The sequence below is a fragment of the Mesoplodon mirus genome (genome assembly GCF_964341445.2).
Source record: "Mesoplodon mirus genome assembly, chromosome: 9".
Classification (NCBI taxonomy): Eukaryota; Metazoa; Chordata; class Mammalia; order Artiodactyla; family Ziphiidae; genus Mesoplodon; species Mesoplodon mirus.
In genome coordinates, this window is record NC_138985.1 from 59,347,778 (window position 1) to 59,368,654 (window position 20,877).

At 39.7% G+C, this 20,877-nt stretch overlaps 1 protein-coding gene across 2 annotated transcripts in view; it reads left to right on the plus strand.

The window, feature by feature from the left end:
• Nucleotides 1–199: 199 nt before the first annotated feature.
• PEX1 (peroxisomal biogenesis factor 1) overlaps nt 200–20,877 on the plus strand; it is a 70,634-nt gene continuing 49,956 nt past the window's right edge. For both annotated transcript variants that reach the window (XM_082631656.1, XM_082631657.1), the window contains exons 1-6: nt 200–354; nt 6,289–6,432; nt 8,768–8,851; nt 14,067–14,181; nt 14,280–15,046; nt 16,715–16,834. In XM_082631656.1, the coding sequence (XP_082487782.1) occupies nt 223–354; nt 6,289–6,432; nt 8,768–8,851; nt 14,067–14,181; nt 14,280–15,046; nt 16,715–16,834 (1,362 nt within the window). In that variant the 5' untranslated portion in view covers nt 200–222. The remainder of the gene's footprint in view (nt 355–6,288; nt 6,433–8,767; nt 8,852–14,066; nt 14,182–14,279; nt 15,047–16,714; nt 16,835–20,877) is intronic.

Here is a 20,877-nt window from a genome sequence, read left to right on the forward strand (position 1 = left end):
CGGCGAACGAAGTGCCGCCCCCCTGCGGCGCGGCGGAAAGGCCCGGAGAGCCGGAGCAGGCTCGCATGCCCCTCCCGCTACAGACGCACGGCAGCGCTAGGGGCGGGGCTAGGGGCGGGGCTAGGGGCGGGGCCAATCGGTTTTATCCGGCTTCGACGTCCTCGGCCTGCCGGTTGCGCCCGGGTCGGCTAGGGTGAGTGGCTGCGGGAACAGCGGTTGCGGATGATGTGGGGCAGCGGTCGCCTGGCGGGTGCTGGGGGTGACGGGGCGGTCGTGACCGTGGCCTTCACCAACGCTCGTGACTGCTTCCTCCATTTGCCGCGGCGCCTAGTGGCCCAGCTGCATCTGCTGCAGGTAACGCGCCTGCCCCGGACGGGATTCCCGGCCCCGAGTCGAGGCACCTGGTGGGCCGTCTGCGGTCGGCCGGGACGCAGGTCTGTTAGGGACGCAGCGGCCGCTCAGGCCTCTCTCGGCGGCGGGACGCGGGCTGCTTTCCCCGGGCCGCCGACCGGTTCAGAGGCCAAACTGTGGGCCGGTCTGGGCGGTCTTTGCAACCATACCACGTTGCAGCCCCGGGCCTTTGAGTTAACTTGCCGCATTCCAGGTCTTTTACTCGGTGAAACTGGGCTTTCAAACATCCTGATATTCTGCCACTGCGTTCAACTATTCCTCACTCCAGGTTGGAAAAGCTTTTGAGAAGTCGGGTTTGTTTGTCTTTTGGCGTTTTGTTTTGTTTTTATAAATTTTATTTATTTATCTTTGGCTGTGTTGGGTCTTTGTTGCTGCGCACGGGTCTTCTCTAGTTGTGGCGAGCGGGGGCTACTCTTCATTGCGGTGCACGGGCTTCTCATTGTGGTGGCTTCTCTTGAAGAGCACGGGCTCTAGGCGCGAAGGCTTCAGTAGTTGTGGCTCACGGGCTTAATTGCTCCGCGGCATGTGGGATCTTCCTGGACCAAGGCTCGAACCCGTGTTCCCTGCATTGGCAGGCGGATTCTTAACCACTGCGCCACCAGGGAAGTCTCTTGTTTCATTTTTAAAGAGTGTTTTTCCTACCAATGATTTCCAGGTGCCTTCACGGCTGTGGCCCGGGCCTCCAGAAGGAGGGGCAGCTTTGGTTTGTGGAGCCCCTGTAGGTTAACAGAGACTGAGCCCTGTGTCCCACGAGCGGGATAGGTTAATAAGATGAAGGTTCTTCCAGCGTCTCCGTTACTCGGACCACCTCTGAGGTGTGCTGGGAATGTGCAGTGGGATTATGCATAATTGGACGTATGTAGTTAGGATTACTTGAACCTCTGCTTTCAGTTGCCGTCTGAACATTGTGATTGTGGTAGTTCATAGCTCTAACCACATCCCTACTTTCATTATTTTAAAATAGAGGCACCTGGTCTACGAGTTTGAGTGTGTTTCTGGGGGCAAAAGGATAGAATATTCGAAATCTTTGAAAATCCTGGATGCCTAGTACCCCACTACTGGCTTATCCTTGCAGGAAATATTTAAGAGTTTGCAATAATTTCAAATATCCCACCTTTCCATTTTAGTAACTACTTTTCTAGATTATATTTGCCCCGTCTTTCAAGGCACGCTAATTTCAACAGATCCTGCCATTATTTCTTTTACCATAAAGTAGGTAGTCTCTTGGCCCTGATGAGCTCCCTTCATGGCAGGAGATGAGTTAGTTATGTCACCAAATCCCAGGTAGATCCTGCCTGCCCTGTGCTCTCAGTCAGCTTTGATGGAAATTGTCCACAGTGCCTTCAAATCTCCACCTAATGAGTTTATAGGAAACACTCCCCACCTAATGAGTTTATAGGATTGCTTCCTTACAGTAGCTCTAAAATGTGGATGCTGTGTTACGTTCATCACTATTTAAGAATTTCGTGGTCTTGATCTATTTTTAAAATTTTTAGCCTTCAATAAGTATTCATAAGCATTAATTCATAGGTATATATATATATATTTTTTTTTTTTTTTTTTTTTTTTTTGCGGTATGCGGGCCTCTCACTGTTGTGGCCTCCCCCGTTGCGGAGCACAGGCTCCGGATGCGCAGGCCCAGCGGCCATGGCTCACGGGCCCAGCCGCTCCGCGGCATATGGGATCCTCCCAGACCGGGGCACGAACCCGTATCCCCTGCATCGGCAGGCGGACTCTCAACCACTGCGCCACCAGGGAGGCCCCATAGGTATATTTTTGAAACTTAAATCCCTTTAGCCTTGGAGCGAACTGTTGTTTCTGTCCAGCCTATATCGGCAGAATAGGCCAACTTTTCTCCCCAGTTAGAAAAGTAATACATGTTTTATAGGAAATTTGGAAAGCATGGAAAATTATAAACAAGAAAATAAAGTTACCCATAATCCCCAAACCTAAAGATAACTAATATTAACAGTTTGAATCAAATCTTCTAGTTTTGTTTCTAATCTCTATTTTTAACAGAAATGGAGTCCTACACACACCCTTATATGTAGTTTTGTATTCTGACATTTTCCCTTAGTGTTATAATAAGTGTTTTATTTTGTTAAAAGGTAATTGTCATTTTTAGTGGCTAATTAGTACTCTGTCATAAGTTTGCCATAATTTAATTGTTCACTGTGATGGAATGTTTATATTGTATTCAATTTTTAGACATTAAAAGTGATACTGTAATTATATTTCAATAAAAGTTAAAAATAACATATCTTTGTTGTATAATATATAATAAAACATTGTTTTATTTTCTGGTTATTTAGGACAGGCTCCCAGAAGTATTGAGTTAGAGAGCATAGATAATTGTTAAAGTAGAAAGTCATGAGTTGGGAGTTAATAGGTTGAATTATTTTACTTCAGCTGAAGCATTGAATACATAATACAGATAATACTGTAATGGGTAAAGAGTCAGAATGATGATTTTCTGGCCTGTGTCAGATTTACCTTTTTTTCTTTCAGTTTTGAGATATAATTGGCATACAGCCCTGTGTAAGTTTAAGGTGTACAGCATAATGATTTGACTTACATGCATCATGAAATGATGAGCACAATGTTTAGTGAACATCCATCATCTCATACAGATAAAAAATTATAGAAGTAGAAAAAAATGTTTTCCTTGTGATGAGAACTCAGTGTTTACTCTCAATAAGTTTCATATATATTAATGCAACAGTGTTAATTGTATTTATCATGTTGCAAAAGGCTTTAAAAATACAGATGTTCTGGTTCTTCCTCAGTCCTACTGAATCAGAATCTTGGGGAGTGGGCTTCAGGCATCTGTAGTTTTAGAAATATCTTTTTTTTTTTTTTTTTTTGGTTTTTTGGTTTTTTTGCGGTATGCGGGCCTCTCACTGTTGTGGCCTCTCCCGTTGCGGAGCACAGGCTCCGGACGCGCAGGTTCAACAGCCATGGCTCACGGGCCCAGCCGCTCCGCGGCATGTGGGATCCTCCCAGACCGGGGCACGAACCCGTGTCCCCTGCATCGGCAGGCGGACTCTCAACCACTGCGCCACCAGGGAAGCCCTAGAAATATCTTAAGGCTACTTGGATGCACAAAAAGTTGAGACCCGCTGTTCTAGAATCACAGAATGTTGCTGGTGAAAGAGACCTTAGGTATCTAGGTCATTTCTGTACTTTCATGCATGAGGAAGCTGGCCAGTCCATTTCCATGCAGTTAATTCCCCCTCGATTGTAACTCACCTGCATCATCAGCACTCACCTCCTCGCTGTTTCTTCCATAACCCAGCTCCTTCCCACTTCTGCACTCTTACTCAAGCTATTCTTCCCTAAAGCATTTTTCCTCATTCCATGCTTTTAAAAACAGCATAATTCTACCTCCTCCACGTAGTTTCAGATTCTCTGTTGCCCACATTTGTCTCCTTTTCAAAACTTCACTGCAGTGTTTATGTGACACAGCTCACTTGTTATATTCTGTTTGTGTTTTAAGTATTGTCTTCTTTTGTTTATCCAAGTCCTGTTTCAGGACTGGGTACCCAGAGGATCCTTTAACTCAGGATTTCTTAACCTTGGCACTATTGACATTTTAGCCTGGGAAATTTCCTGTTGTGGGGGACTGTCCTGGGTATTGTAGGATATTTAACAGCATCTTTGGCCTCTACCCAGTAGATGCCAGCAACATCCCTCCTCCCGGTTGTGACCAAAAATATCTGGAGACATTGTCAGATGTCTCCTGGGGGAGAAAATCACCCTCAGTTGAGAATCACTACTGTACTCAGTTACTTTGTCTGCATTACTGAAATGGGAAAGGATTCATATCCACACTGAGAGCAACCAAATGAACCTAAATCACCCTCCAGAAATAGCCATTTTGTCATTTCCTTTGTGTTACCCAGGCTTGGACCTGGCCGATCCTGAGGCACTGCAATCTATGGTTTCACCCAGCAATTCCCTTCAAGTGATATGGATACCATGGGTTTGGGCAAAAGCAGGTCAGTCATTTGTTGATTAGACTGAACTCCTGGAAAAGGGGCTCCTTTCTCTCTAGGCTGTCCTTTTCTTCTCTCTGCCTGAGGGCCCAGGGGCTCTGTGGTCCAAGTGAATGATTTTTGACGTAAAAATGAACTCAGAACATTAGTCTGCAAAGTTTACTGAATCTAACTGAACATATATTATGACTTTATGGGGCTGATTACTACCTTTTGACCAAATGAATAATTGAAGTATTTTTCATATTTAATGAAGTTGATTTTTCCCTTTTCCAGGGAGTTGGTGGGTTCTCCTTTTTGATATTTCAGGGCATATTTCATATTTCCTTATTTAACATCTGTGGTTTTAAAAGTTTCTTCATATGAACTAGGGGAATTGATCTGCATTATATGTCAATGACTGATGAAACCCTGTAGAAAGTTTTTGGGGGATTGGTCACTTTGACTCTTATTATCTCAGCTCACATAGTTACAGCTGACCTAGTAACTTTGGACTTTGACTCCAAATCTGAGTCTCTTTCTACTGTATCACATTGTTCTCAGTGGAAAGATTTTGTCAGCCAGAGTGGTGGAACTGTCCTGTAAAGAATTGTAAGAAGAACTTCCCTGGTGGCACAGTGGTTAAGAATCTGCCTGCCAATGCAGGGACACGGGTTCGAGCCCTGGTCCGGGAAGATCCCACATGCCATGGAGCAACTAAGCCCGTGAGCCACAACTACTGAACTTGCACTCTAGAGCCCGTGAGCCACAACTACTGAAGCCCATGCCCTAGAGCCCATGCTCTGCAGCAAGAGAAGCCACTGCAATGAGAAGCCCGCTCACCACAATGAAGAGTAGCCCCCGCTTACCACAACTAGAGAAAGCCTTTGCGCAGCAACAAAGACCCAATGCAGCCAAAAATAAATAAATTTAAAAAAATATAAATTTATTTTAAAAAAAAGGATTAGCCAGAAATAGACTAACATGGTTGATGTTCACATGGGAATATCAGTAATTCCTTTTTTCCCTTCCAGGTTTATATATTTCCCAAGGTTTCTTTATAGGTTTGTAATTTTTAAATCATAGAAAACATTTTTTAATCCTTAAGCACAGACATACATATTTTATATAATTGCTCTTAAGAAGAATAAATTTTATACTTTGCTTTTTTTTACTTATGTTTCCATAGTTCAAGACTTTTAAAAATTATTATTTAAGAAGCTGCATAATATAAAATTTCTGGAATGTACATAAGAAGCTATTAACAGTAATTACCTCTGGGAACAGGGACCAGCCCTCACATTTTATGCTTTTATACTTTTTGTGCTTTTAGCATGTATTACTCTTCTAATAAATAAATACTATTACATTTTTATTGATTACGTGTTTCTATTTATTGACTTATACTTTACTAAAATGGTAAATTTACAGCTTATTTAGTAATTTCCATGTTGCTAGACATATAAGACAGTTCTAACTTTTTTTTTTTCATAGAAGAGTCCTAAGTTTTCACATAGAAAATACTGAAGAGATATGTTCTGGTGTAGTTTTTTTCTTCTTTGAATCATTAATTCTAAATAAGTAAGTAAGGTCAAAGGCTATGTAAGTTCATTGGCTACCTGTTGCCATTGTAAATTCTGGAATGGTTGAATCAATTTATAATGCCATCATAAGAATGTAAGGGTATTGGTTTCACCCATAGCATCACCATCATTGGGTACTGGAAAAGATGATAGCTTTTAAAATGCTGTGACAAATGTGGATATAACAGAGTGCTATCAACTATAGAACTCTTTTTGTATGTGTGGATTGCAATAATAGTTTATCTTTTATGTGAATCCAGAGAAGCATGTAAAAACTTTCAAAACTTTTCTCCCCCATTTCTTATTTTATGAATAAATAGAATCAAGCTATAGAAGTAGCCTGGAGTCACGAGCCTGCATTCTTGAGCTGGGTGGAAGGCAGACATTTTAGTGATCAAGGTGAAAATGTGGCTGAAATTAGCAGACAAGTTGGTCAGAAACTTGGACTTTCAGATGGGGAACAGGTAAGCACAAAATGTGATGACAGTGACTTTCTTCTGATGTCACGTAATACAGCAATAGAAATTAAAGTTCAGATATATTTTTTAAGGCGGTAAGATGACACCTAACTTGTGTGCTACTATAGCCAATCCAGGATGTTCAAGTTGACTATAACTGTTGTTAAGTCACTATCTACCATATACTCCATTAAGTCATTATCTAGTAGTCTCCCATGGTCCCTAGTTGATTTTGTATTCTACTGTTTTACTCACTTTCCAGGTTCCTTAATTTTGTTTTTGTGCAATTTTTTTTGCTATATGAATTAATGAGTTTTACTTATTATTGAACTTCATTTTATTTGTTTCTGACAGATTTTCTAACCTTCCAGGGTCATACTTGATTTTTAAAAATCTGTCCTACAAGAGGGTTATTATTTTTCCAGTTTCATCTTGCCTGTGAATTTCATGTGCTTAGATTGTAAACTCTAAAGCTTAAGGACTCATGTTTCTCTTCATTTTATCATATTCACCAGTTTATGGTTTTAACTGTTTTAAACTGCAGAAGTAATACATATTCGGTACAAATGTTTTACAGTTGAAAGTAGAACATGTTTTTCCCTTTCTCTAACCCCAGCCTCAGAAAGATTGTGTACTGTGGGATCTCATTAGACCTTCAGGATTTAAAGAATGAGATCATACATATTTTCTGCAATTTTTTCCCCTGCAAACTATATCAGAGATCCTTTCCACATATTACAGACAATATACATTGAACATGTCTGTATATGTATGAAGTGAAATAAATATTAAAAATTGAACTGCCAAGTCTAGGGCACTGCACATTTAAAAATTTGATAGACGGGGCTAAATTGCTTTCTATTACCAGTTTCTCACAAGAATACTGAAGAATGTCACATCTTTTTTTTTTTTTTTTTTTTTGCGGTACGCGGGCCTCTCACTGTTGTGGCCTCTCCCGCGGCGGAGCACAGGCTCCGGACGCGCAGGCTCAGCGGCCATGGCTCACGGGCCCAGCTGCTCCACGGCATGTGGGATCTTCCCGGACCGGGGCACGAACCTGCGTCCCCTGCATCGGCAGGTGGACTCTCAACCACTGCGCCACCAGGGAAGCCCAACATCTTTTTAACTTGTTTTGAACACAGACTAATTTTTTTCATGCATGTTTCTGATAATGAGAATAGGCCACTGATGAGAAATCCATAGGCCTAGCACTAGTCTTTTGCTTACCTTAAATTTTTGCTAGAATCTTAAAACTTTAGCAGCTTAGTGACCTTAGAAATCACTAACTTTGGTGCCTTGCTCTGCAAACCTAAGGAGATGGACTCTTTTGCCCAGGATTGCATAGCAAGTTATAGTTCTGCTCTCTGAGTATATGGCACTTCCCTATGGGAAACATCAACTTCCTATTCCTGATGTTGATGTCTTTATCAGCACCCTGAACAGTCCTGCCTGTTTTTAATTCCCATTTGCTTCAAAGTGAACTTCTATCCGATTTTCTGCACATTCTCTGTATTGTAACAACACCACTAAGGCAGTGTCTCGCAAACAATCATTGATAGAAACAGAAAGTGGACTGGCTTGGCCAGGATGATAGCTTCTTGTTTTGTGCTTCCTCAGAGTCACCCCTTTCAAATAGGGTATATGGGAGGTACTGAGGGAAATAACTGAGGAACAGGTGAGGCACTTGGGGAAAGTCTGCTCCAATCCACAAAAGGCAGAGAAGGAGCATTTAATACTCAGTGGCTTTGGATTTTACTCCTCTAATCCCCAGAAATGCCCATAGAAGAGGAAAGAAAGTAAGAGGGTGAATTCCAAATTCTTGAGAGACACCAGGATCTCCTGTGTATCTATAGACTAGAATGAGGGGATATTTGTTTTGCTATACCTTTTAGCTGTGCATGATTATGCTTCTAAATAATTGGTTCTGATCTCTATTTCAGTGTGTTTTTTACTTTTTCAGAAGCAGCATGGCTTGGAGTTAGTTATAAAACTAAATTGCAGGACTGCTAGAAATAATAGTATTTATATACAAGATCAAGCCATGACTTCATGACATCATTGTTTTTTCTTGCATTTTTTAACTTATATTTCTTTTCTTTAAATGACTATCTTTATATTATTTTTTAAAACTTATATTGTGCTAGAACGTATTTTCCTTTATTTTATAATTGGTTGTGAAATAATTTTTTCTAAAATGCTAAGTATATCAGGGCCTACCTAAGGACTACACACAAACACACACGCACACAAAATTAATTACGTAGCTGAAGAGAGAACTTCTTATTTTCTAGGGATATAAAAAAGGCTTTTAATAGTAGTTTTGTACTTTAATTTTTTCCAGGTGTTTCTCAAGCCTTGTTCCCATGTGGTGTCTTGTCAACAAGTTGAGGTGGAACCCCTCTCAGCAGATGACTGGGAGATACTGGTAAAGAAAACAAAATGAGAACTATCCCAGTTTAAGGTTAAACTACTTCAAAATATCAGTGTCTTTTTTTTTTTTTAATTAAAGTATAGTTGATTTACAATCTTGTGCTAGTTTCTGCTGTACAGCAAAGCAATGCAGTTATACACATATATACATTCTTTTTTTTATGTTCTTTTCCATTACAGTTGATCCCAGCAGATTGGATATAGTCCCCTGTGCCATACAGTACAACCTTGTTGTTTATCCATTCTAAGTGTAATAATTTGCATCTACCAACCCCAAACTCCCAGGCCATCCCTCTCCCTCCCCCTTCCCCCTTGGCAACCACAAGTCTGTTCTCTGTGTCTGTGAGTCTTTCTGTTTTGTAGATAGGTTCATTTGTACCATATTTTAGATTCCACATATAAGTGATATCATATGGTATTTGTCTTTCTCTTTCTGACTTACTTCACTTAGTATGATAATCTCTCATTGCATCCATGTTGCTGCACGTGGCATTATTTTGTTCTTTTTTATGGCTGAGTAGTATTCCATTGTGTATATGTACCACATCTTCTTTATTGATTCATCTGTCGATGGACATTTAGGTTGTTTCCATGTCCTGGCTACAGTGAATAGTGCTGCTGTGAACATTGGGGTGCATGTATCTTTTTGAATTATAGTTTTGTCCAGGTATATGCCCAGGAGTGGGATGGCTGGATCATATGGTGGTTCTATTTTTAGTTTTCTGAGGAATCTCCAGACTCTTTTCCATAGTGAGTGCACCAACTTACATTCCCACCAACAATGTAGTGGGTTCCCTTTTCTCCACATCCTCTCCAGCATTTGTTATTTGTAGACTTTTTCATGACGGCCATTCTGACCAGTTAGAGGTGGTATACCTCATTGTAGTTTTGATTTGCATTCCTCTAATAATTAGTGATGTTGAGCATCTTTTCATGTGCCTACTGGCGATCTGTATGTCTTTGGAGAAATGTCCATTTAGGTCTTCTGCCCATTTTTCGGAGGGGTTATTTATTTTTTTGTTGTTGAGTTGTATGAGCTGTTTGTGTATTTTGGAGATTAAGCCCTTGTCTGTCGCATCATTTGCAAATATTTTCTCCCATTCTGTACATTGTCTTTTCGTTTTTTTTATGGTTTCTTTTGCTGTGCAAGAGCATGTAAGTTTGATTAGGTCCCATTTGTTTATTTTTGTTTTTATTTCTATTGTCTTGGGAGACTGACCTAAGAAAACATTGATACAATTTAGTTAGAGAATGTTTTGCCTATGCTCTCTTCTAGGAGTTTTATGGTGTCATGTTTAAGTCTTTAAGCAATTTTTTTTTTTTTTTTTTGTGGTACGCGGGCTTCTCACTGCTGTGGCCTCTCCTGTTGCGGAGCACAGGCTCCGGACGCGCAGGCTCAGCGGCCATGGCGCACAGACCCAGCCGCTCCGCGGCATGTGGGATCTTCCCAAACCGGGGCACGAACCCGTGTCCCCTGCATCGGCAGGTGGACTCTCAACCACTGCGCCACCAGGGAAGCCCTCTTTAAACAATTTTGAGTTTATTTTTGTGCATGGTGTGAGGGTGTGTTCTAAGTTCATTGACTTACATGCAGCTGTCCAACTTTCCCAGCACCGCTTACTAAAGAGACTGTCTTTTTCCCATTTTATATTCTTTCCTCCTTTGTCAAAGATTAATTGACCATAGGTGTGTGGGTTTATTTCTGGGCTCTTTATTCTGTTCCATTGATCCGTATGTCTGTTTTTATACCAATACCACACTTTTGATTACTGTAGCTTTGGAGTATTGTCTGAAGTCTGGGAGAGTTATGCCTCCTGCTTTTTTATTTTTTACCCCCTCAAGATTGCGTTGGCAATTCTGGGTCTTTCATGGTTTTATGTAAATTTTTGGATTATTTGTAATAGTTCTGTGAAAAATGTCATAGGTAATATGATAAGGATTGCATAAAGTCTGTTGCCTTATTGATTTTCTGACTAGAAGATCTGTCCATTGATGTGAGGGGGTGTTAAAAGCCTCTTACTATTATTGTATTCCCATCAATTTCTCCTTTTATGTCTGTTAGACTTTATTTTATGTATTTGGTGCTCCTATACTGGGTGCATATATGCTGACAAGTGTAAAATCCTCTTCTTGTTTTGATCCTTTTGTCATTATATAGTTTCCTTCTTTATCTTTCCTTATAGCCTTTGCTTTAAAGTCTGTTTTGTCTGATATGAGTATTGTGACCCCTCACTTTCTTTTCATTTCCTTTTTCACGAAATATCTTTTTCCATCCCCTCACTTTCAATCTCTGTGTGTCCTTTGCCCTAAGGTGGTCTTTTGTAGGCAGCATATTGTAGGCTTTTGTTTTTTAATCCAGTCTGCGACTCTGCCTTTTGATTGGAGCATTTCGTCCACTGACATTTAAGGTAATTAGTGATACATATGTTATTTATTGCTATATTAAACCTTGTTTTTCAGTTGATTCTTTGCTGCTTCTTCCTTTTTGTTTTTCCTTTTGTGGTTTGATGATTTCCTTTTATTTTATGTTTGTGTTCTTTTCTTTTTGTGAATCTATTGTATGTTTTTGATTTGTGGTTGCCCTGTTTTTCAGGTATGTTAACCCCTTCCTATATCTGCTTGCTTAAGACTGATAGTCATATAGGCTCAAACATGTTCTAAAAAAAAAAAAAAAGAATGTATTTTTTTTGATGTCCTTTTTTATATCTTCATGTTTATCCTTTTGCTGTTCCTTGTATTTATCATCACTTTCACAGACAGGGTTTTTTTTCTCTCTTTGATCTATATACTGGCTAATTTAAGTGGTTTACTTTCCAATCATGATTTCTTCCTTCCTATATGTTCTTCTTTTCTATTTAGAAAAGATCTTTGAATATTTCTTTGAGGATAGGTTTAGTATTGCTGTATTATTTTAGTTTTTGCTTGTCTGAAAAATTCCTTATTTTTCTTCCTATTCTATTTATTTATTTTATTTATTTATTTTTGGCTGTGTTGGGTCTCGTTGCTGTGCGCGGGCTTTCTCTAGCTGCACTGAGCGGGGGCCGCTCTTTGTTCTGGTGAGCGGACCTCTCACTGCGGTGGCCTCTCCCGTTGCCGAGCATGGGCCCTAGGCCTGTGGGCTTCAGTAGTCGTGGCTCGCGGGCCCAGCCGCTCCACGCATGTGGGATCTTCCCGGACCAGGGCTCGAACCCGCGTCCCCTGCACTGGCAGGCGGATTCCCAATCACTGTGCCACCAGGGAAGCCCCGCTTCCTATTCTAAATGATAATCTTGCTGGATAGAATATTCTAGATGGCAGATTTTTCCCTTTCAAGACTTTGAATATATTTTGCCACTCCTTCTGGCCTGCAGTGTTTTTTGTAGAGAAATCAGCTAATAGCCTTATGGAGGTTTCCTTGTAATTAACTCTTTGTTTTTCTCTTGCTGCCTTTAGAATCCTTTCTTCATCTTTAACTTTTGCCATTTTATTATAATATGTCTTGGTGTAGGTGTGTTTGGGTCCATCTTGTTTCTGTGCTTCCTGTATTGGGATATCTGTTTCCTTCTTCAGGTTTCAGAAGTTTTCAGCCATAATTTCTTCACATACATTTTCAGTCCCCTTTTCTCTTTCTTCTTCTGGAATCTCTGTTATGTGTAGGTTAAGATGCTTTATATTATAAGTCTCTAATATTGCTTTCATTTTTTTCATTAGCTGTCTGTTTGCTGTTTTAATTGGGTGATTTCCATTATTCTGTCTTCCAGATCACTTATTCATTCTTCTGCATTATTCATTCTGCTATTCATTGCCTTTAGCTCAGCTTTTATCTCGGCAAATGAATTTTCTAATTTGTCTTGGCTCCTCCTTATAGTTTGTATTTCCTTTTTACAGTACTCTGCATTTCTGTCTCTAGCCTTTCTTAATTCCTTCAGTATTTTCATTACTTCCTTTTGAAGTCGGTGTCTGTTAGACTGAAGAGGTCTGTTTCCTTGTTTATTCCTTCAAGGGAATTCTCTTGATCTTTCAACTGGGAGTGTTTCCTCTGCTTCTTCATTTTGCTCATATTTCTCTTACTCTGTGAGTTGAGGAGAAACAGTTAATCTACTCTAGTCCTGGAGGGCTATTTATATGCGGAAGCATCCCTGCATAGCTTGTGTGGGTTTAATATTTTTTTGGTGTGAGGGCTGTTTTTGGTTTGGGTGCTTGCCATCTCTTTCCTCAGTGTGTGCTGGCCATTATCCCCTTGATGGGACCATGCAGGTGCATGGCCCATGCACGCTTCCAGGAGGGGAGGGGAGTGGTTGGTGCCCAGGCGTGGGACACTTAGTGGTGGCAGCGGTCTGCACCTGCCTCTGCAGTCCAAGATGGCAGTGGCGGCTTGTACCCGCCCCCCAAGCACACGTAGGCTATACCCTGCTGCCTGAGAGTGCACATGTGGAGAAAGAAGCTCCAATGGTATTACTGCCCCTCTCCTTGCATGCCCCCCAACAATGGCACCTTACCTCTCTGGTGGGCTCAGGCTTATTCCTGTACTCCCTCGGTTGTGGTGCACCACACCCTAGCCCCCCTCAGGCTGTCTTCATGCAGCCAACCCCAGTCCTCTGCCTAGGTCCGACCTCCAAAGCCCAAGCCTCAGCACCCAGCCCCCAGCCCCCACCTGCCGCAGCGGACAAGCATCTCAGGCTGGGGAATGCTGGGCGGCACACTGACCGTCTGTGCAGGTCTCTCTCCGCTTTGTCCTCTGCAAACTGGTTGCTGCGCTCTCCTGCGAGACTCTGAAGCTCCCCCTCTGTCCCAGCTGATCTCCCCACCAGTGAGGGGACTTCCCAGTGTGTGGAAACCTTTCACAGTTCCCTCCCGGGAGCGCAGGTCCTGTCACGATTCCTTTCTCTCTTTTTTTCTTTATTCTTCTGTCCTACACAGTTACATGGAGATTTTCTTGCCCTTTTGGAAGTCTGCGCTGTTCTGCCCGCATTCACTAGATTTTCTGTGAGAACCGTTCCACGTGTTAGATGTATTTTTGATGTATTTGTGGGAGAAGGTGTGCTCCCTGTCCTACTCCTTCACCATCTTGATCTGATCCTCCAACATATCAGTGTCTTTAGATTTCTCTCTGTGACTGGCATTATATATTCTGAGTTGGTTTGATTTATAAGAATGAGTTGAGATTTCCTTACTAGGCCTGGAATAGACAAAATGTAAAGTGAATTGATCTTTTTGTTTATTGGTTCTAGGAGCTGCATGCTGCTTCCCTTGAACAGCATCTTCTAGATCAAATTCGAATAGTTTTTCCAAAAGCCATTTTTCCTGTTTGGGTTGATCAGCAAACTTACATATTTATCCGGATTGGTAGGTGCCATTGTAATATTTTCCATCATACTCTTCACAGTAGCATTGAATCCAAAGCAGAGGTAAATGCACACTAATGACCTTTATTTTCTACACAGTTGCACTAATACCAGGCGCTCCTTATGGAAGGCTGGAAACTGATAGCAAACTCCTTATTCAGCCAAAGACCCATGAAGCCAAAGAGAATACGTTTTCAAAAGCAGATAATGCACATGGAAAATTTCATAATTATGGAGGAGGCCAAAAAGGATTGACAAGAGAACTTCAAACCAAGCAACTTCAGTCAAATACTGTAGGAGTCACTGGGTGTAAAGAAACAGATTCAGAGGATACAGTTGACTCATCATTAATACCAAGCTTATGGACTGTGATAGGAAGCATTTTTTCTTTTGGGTCTGAGAAGAAACAAGACACATCCTGGGGGTTAACTGAAATCAATGCATTCAAAAATATGCAGTCAAAAGTTGTTCCTCTGGATAATATTTTCAGAGTATGTAAATCTCAGCCTCCCAGCATATGTAATGCATCAGCAACTTCTCTGTTTCACAAACATTATGCCATTCATGTATTTCCATGGGACCAGGAATATTTTGATGTGGAGCCCAGCTTTACTGTGACCTATGGAAAGCTAGTTAAACTACTCTCTCCAAAGCAACAGCAAAGTAAAATGAAGCAAAATGTCCTGTCACCTGAAAAAGAGAAGCAGATGTCAGAACCACTAGATCAAAAACAGAGTAGCCCAGACCATAGTCAAGAAGGTGGCAATGCCTGTGTGCTAAAGGTAGTCTGGAATGGACTTGAGGAATTGGAGAATGCCATTAAATACACCAAAAACTTAGAAGCTCTTCATCTCGGGAAAGTTTGGGTTAGTATAAATCTTTTTTTTTTTAATTGAAATATAGTTGATTTACAGTGGTGTGTTAATTTCTGGTGTACAGCAAATGGGTTAGTATAAACCTTATAATTAGGGAGGAAGTAATTTTATGTTGCTTGAACTTCCCCAAATTATGAACTAAAATAATATTTTATATACAAATTGAAAACCAGTATAATAAATAGTATCTAAAGTTCCTGCGGGGACACATTTCTGATTGCAGGGTAAAGTCCTTGTTTGGGTAGGGTTTGTGTATTTCCTGGCTAAGTAAACTTGGACAGGCATAAGCTAAGATTGGTACAGGCTCAGAGAGGTCAAAATTATTTGCCTGGGGTTATTAGCTAATAAGTAGAACTAAGATTCAAACCCAGGCAGGCTGACTCTTGAGTTCATGCTTTGAATGGAGTGCCCTACAAAGCCTCACATCTTTAATGCCTGCAGAAGATGTGTTTCTAAGTTCTTGAAATCAAAGGAAGGACTTGTTATGTATTGGGGAAAATGCCCAGTGTAGGGAAAGACACACTACATGAGATGACCTGGATTCATATGTACCCAGAAGGTCCTTACCCTGCTGGTATTGGATCTTTAACTTGTGTGTGATGGAGAGCAAGGTAGAGCAACTAGCGTTTCACCTTCTCATCCTGGCCTCAAATATATTTTTTTTTAAGATTTTTTTTTGATGCAGACCATTTTTAAAAGACTTTATTGAATTTGTTACAATATTACTTCTGTTTTATGTTTTGGTTTTTTGGCCACAAGGCATGTGGGATCCTAGCTCCCCGACCAGGGATTGAACCCACACCCCCTGCATTGGAAGGTGAAGTTTTAACCACTGGACTGCCAGGGAAGTCCCTGGCCTCAAATTTTAACACAAATTTTATATGAAGTGAGTCACCAGCCCCCGTTATTTGAACCTAATTCTGAACGATTGTGAAATGAAACTTCAGGGTGAGAAGGGAGGAAATTGTTAGGACAGGGAAGAACAATGGGAAGGAAAGGGGGACTCCTTTGTAGATTTCTTTTACTCTCACAGTTTTACCTATGACCTTTATGTAGGCGACTTACAAAATTTTAATATCTCAGCCTACATCATTTTCTAAAGCTCCAGCGATGCCTCATATTTTCTGTTAGCTCTAATCTCTTACTTAAGAAGATCCCACTGCATCTTCAAAATCAAATTGTCTAACACTGAACTTACTATGACATCTCTTTCTATTAATGGTTCTGCCATTAGGCAGGAAATACCATTATTTCCTTGATATTACATGGTGAGGACGGGGTGAAAAAGGGATAACGGTCAGGTCCTGGAGAGCAGGTAAGATGGCAGTGAGGAGCCTGCACTTCCCATTCTGCTTTAAAGGTTGGGAGAATGACCAGTGAGGAGTGGCAGTAGCTGCCATCAGGTACTCAAACAGGCTTGACTGGATAGATCAAAACTGATCACCTTCTGAAGAGGATGTTAAAAGAAACAAATGTAGGGAAAAAATTGATATGTGTTATAACAGTACCTGAACGCCCATCTGGTTATACTATAAATCGTGATAGCGTCTATCATTCGCCTGAATTGATAGAAGTTAACATCAGCATGTATGCTATGGAGTATTTCTTAATCAAGCTTTTAACATATTTATATTTTTAATTTATTTTTATATATTTCAGATTCCAGATGACCTGAGAAAGAGACTAAATATAGAAATGCATGCAGTAGTCAGAATAACTCCAGTGGAAATTACCCCTAAAATTCCAAGATTTCTAAAATTACAACCTAGAGAAAACTTAGTGAGTTCAGATTTATATGTTACATCACAGTTTTACATGTGTTGTAAAATTTCTAGTTGCTTTAGTTAAGTAATAAGAATGTACTCCTTTATGCTAGAAGGGCAAGGAAGTCTTTTTTTCTTTTTCTTTTATTGTGGTAAAATATATATAAGATAAAGTGCTATTGTAACCATTTTTAAGTGTGCAGTTCAGTGGCATTAAGTACATTTATGATGTTGTGAAATCATCACCACTATCTATTTCCAAAACTTTTCCATCACCCCAAGCAGAAACTCTGTGCCGTTAAGCCATCACTCCCCATCCTTCCCTCCCCCAGTTCCTGGTAACCTCTCATCTGTATTCAGTCTCTGTGAATTTACTTATTCTAGATCTTATATGTAAGTGTAATCATACAATATTTGCCCTTTGTGTCTTGCTTATTTCATTTAAAATGTTTTCAGGGTTCATCCACACTATAGCATATATCAGAACTTCATTCCTATTTATGGCTAAATAATATTCCATTGTATGTATATACCACATTTTGTTTATCCATTCATCTGTTGATGGACACTTGGGTTATTTCTGCCTTTTTAACTATTGTGAATAGTGCTGCTGTGGATGTTTATGTACAAGTATTTGTTTGAGTCCCTGCTTTCAGTTCTTTTGGGTACATACCTAGGAGTTGAATTGCTGGGTCATATGGCAATTCTATGTTTAACTTTTTGAGAAACCAAGAAGTCTTTAATAAGCAATACACATATATATTGTGCCAATGCAAATATGAATAATTTGGCTTTTAAAAGATTGATATTTTTGCTACATCTTGGTAATCTTTAAAAAAATTCTCATATGTTTCAGTATTAACATTGCAGTGTAAAAGAGAGCTAGATTGTTTTACTTTTCAACACTGTTAATTTAGTAGAAAGTGATATGCTCAGGAAATGAGGTATGGAACTTAACTTTAAAATCTTTTTAATAGGGTATCATCATCTGTACCAGTTTAGATTACCAGTTCTCAGAGAATTATAATACAGGAAAATTATTATATGTTTAAAAAATTCCAGACATGATTTAATCCTTCTCTGATAATTCGAGTGATACTTCTGGATCCTCTGGATATCGATGGTTATTATGTCAGGGTCATTATATAACCATTTTAACAGATCTTTCTACTTGATGAAACCCCAGGTAAGATAGCTTATATTTTGTGACTAGAGAAGAAGAAAACAAATAGAAAAAATGCCATTTCCATAATAGTATGCAACTGAGCATTTAACACATTGGCTGAACAGTATACAGTGATTTGTAGTTTTCTTTGAACTTTTTGGTTATTGATCTTAGGGGTTTTTTAATTTTTATTTTATATTATAGTTGATTTACAATGTTTCATTAGTTTCAGATGTATAGCAAAGCGATTCAGTTATACATATACATATATCCATTCTTTTTCAGATTCTTTTCCCTTATAGGTTTTAACAGAATATTGAGTGAGTTCCCTGTGCTGTACAGTAGGTCCTTGTGGATTATCTATTTTATATATAGTAGTATGTATATGTTAATGCCAAACTCCTAATTTATCCCTCCCCCCCACCTTTCTCCTTGGTAACCATAAGTTTGTTTTCGAAGTGTGTGAGTCTGTTTCTGTTTTGTAAATAAGTTCATTTGTATCATTTTATTAGATTCCACATATAAGTGATATCATATGATATTTATCTTTCTCTGTCTGACTTACTTCACTTAGTATGATAATCTCTAGGTCTATCCATGTTGCTGCAATGGCATTATTTCATTCTTTTTTATGGCTTTTTAAATATATTCCATTGTATATATATACCCCATCTTTATCCATTGCTCTGTCGAAGGACATTTACGTTGCTTCCATGTCTTGGCTATTGTAAATAGTGCTACAGTGAACATTGGGGTGCATGTATCTTTTCAAATTAGGGTTTTCTCTGGATATATGCCCAGGAGTGGGTGGGATTGCTGGATCATATGGTAGTTCTATTTTTTTGGAGGTTTTAAGGAACCTCCATATGTTCTCCACAATGGTTGTACCAATTTACATTCACACCAACAGTGTAGGAGGGTTCCCTTTTCTCAACACTGTCTCAAGCATTCATTGTTTGTAGACTTTTTGATGATGGCTCTTCTGACCAATGTGAGGTGATACCTCATTGTAATTTTGATTTGCATGTCTCTAATAGTGATGTTGACCACCTTTTCATGTACTTTTTGGCCACCTGTATGTCTTCTTCGGAGAAAGGTCTGTTTAGATCTTTTCTACTCATTTTTTTATTGGGTTGGTGGGTTTTTTTGTTTTTTTGTTTTTTGTTTGATATTGAGCTGCATGGGCTGTTTGTATGTTTTGGAGAGTAATCCCTTGTGGGTCGCATCACTTGCAAATATTTTCTCTCATTCTGTGCGTTGGCTTTTTGTTTTGTTTATGGTTTCCTTTGCTGTGCAAAAGCTTTTAAGTTTAATTAGGTCCCATTTTTGTTTTTATTTTCATTACTCTAGGAAGTAGATTCAAAAAGCTATTGCTGCGATTTATGTCAGAGAGTGTTCTCCCTATGTTTTCCTCTAAGAATTTTATAGTGTCCAACCTTACATTTAGCTTTTTAATCCATTTTGACTTTACTTATTTATTTATTTGTTTTTTTGCGGTACGCGGGCCTCTCACTGTTGTGGCCTCTCCTGTTGTGGAGCACAGGCTCTGGACGCGCAGGATCAGCGGCCATGGCTCATGGGCCCAGCCGCTCCACAGCATGTGGGACCTTCCCGGACCGGGGCACTAACCCATGTCCCCTGCATCGGTAGGCAGACTCTTAACCATTGTGCCACCAGGGAAGCCCCATTTTGACTTTATTTTTATGTATGGTGTTAGAGAATGTCTAGTTTAATTCCTTTATATGTAGCTGTTTAGTTTTCCCAGCACCACTTATTGAAGAGACTGATTTTTCTCCATTGTATATTCTTGTCTCCTTTGTCATAGGTTAATTGACCACAGGTGCATGGGTTTATTTCTGGGCATTTTATCCTGTTCCTTTGATCTATATTTCTGTTTTTGTGCCAGTACCATACTGTTTTGACTATTATAGCTTTGTGTTATAGTCAGAAGTCAAGGAGCCTGATTCCTCCAGCTCCGTTTTTCTTTCTCAGTATTGCTTTGTCTATTTGGGGTCTTTTGTGTTTCCATACAAATTAAAAAATTTTTTGTTTTACTTCTGTGAAAAATGCTGTCGGTAATTTAATAGAGGTTGCATTGAATCTGTATATTGCCTGGGGTAGTATAGTCATTTTGACAATGTTGCCTCTTCCAGACCAAGAACATGGTATATCTTTCCATCTGGTTGTGTCATCTTTGATTTCCTTCATCAGTGTCTTATAGTTTTCAGAACAGAGGTCTTTTGTCTCCTTAGGTATGTTTATTCCTGTGGTAAATGGGATTGTTTCCTTAATTTCTCCTTCTGATCTTTTGTTTTTAGTGTATAGAAATAAGAGATTTCTGTGTATTAATTTTGTATCCTACAACTTTACCAAATTCATTGGTGAGCTCTAGTAGTTTTCTGGTAGCCTCTTTAGGATTTTCTACGTATAGTATCATGTCTTCTGCAACAGTTTTACTTCTTTTCCAATTTGATTCCTTTTCTTTTTCTTTTCTGATTGCCATGGCTAGGACTTTCAGAACTATGTTGAAAAAAAAAATGGCTAGACTGGGCATCCTTGTCTTGTTCCTGATCTTAGAGGAAATGCTTTCAGCTTTTCACCATTGATGACGATGTTAGCTGTGGGTTTGTCATATATGGCCTTTATTATTTTGAGATAGGTTCCCTCTGTGCCCACTTTCTGGAGAGTTTTTATCATACATGTGTGTTGAATTTTGTCAGAAGCTTTTTCTGCATCCATTGAGATGATCATATGTTTTTTATTTTTCAATTTGTTAATGTGGTCTGTCACACTGATTGATTTGTGGATATTGAAAAATCCTTACATCCTTGAGATAAATCCCACTTGATCATGGTGTATGATCCTTGTAATGTATTGTTGAATTCAGTTTGCTA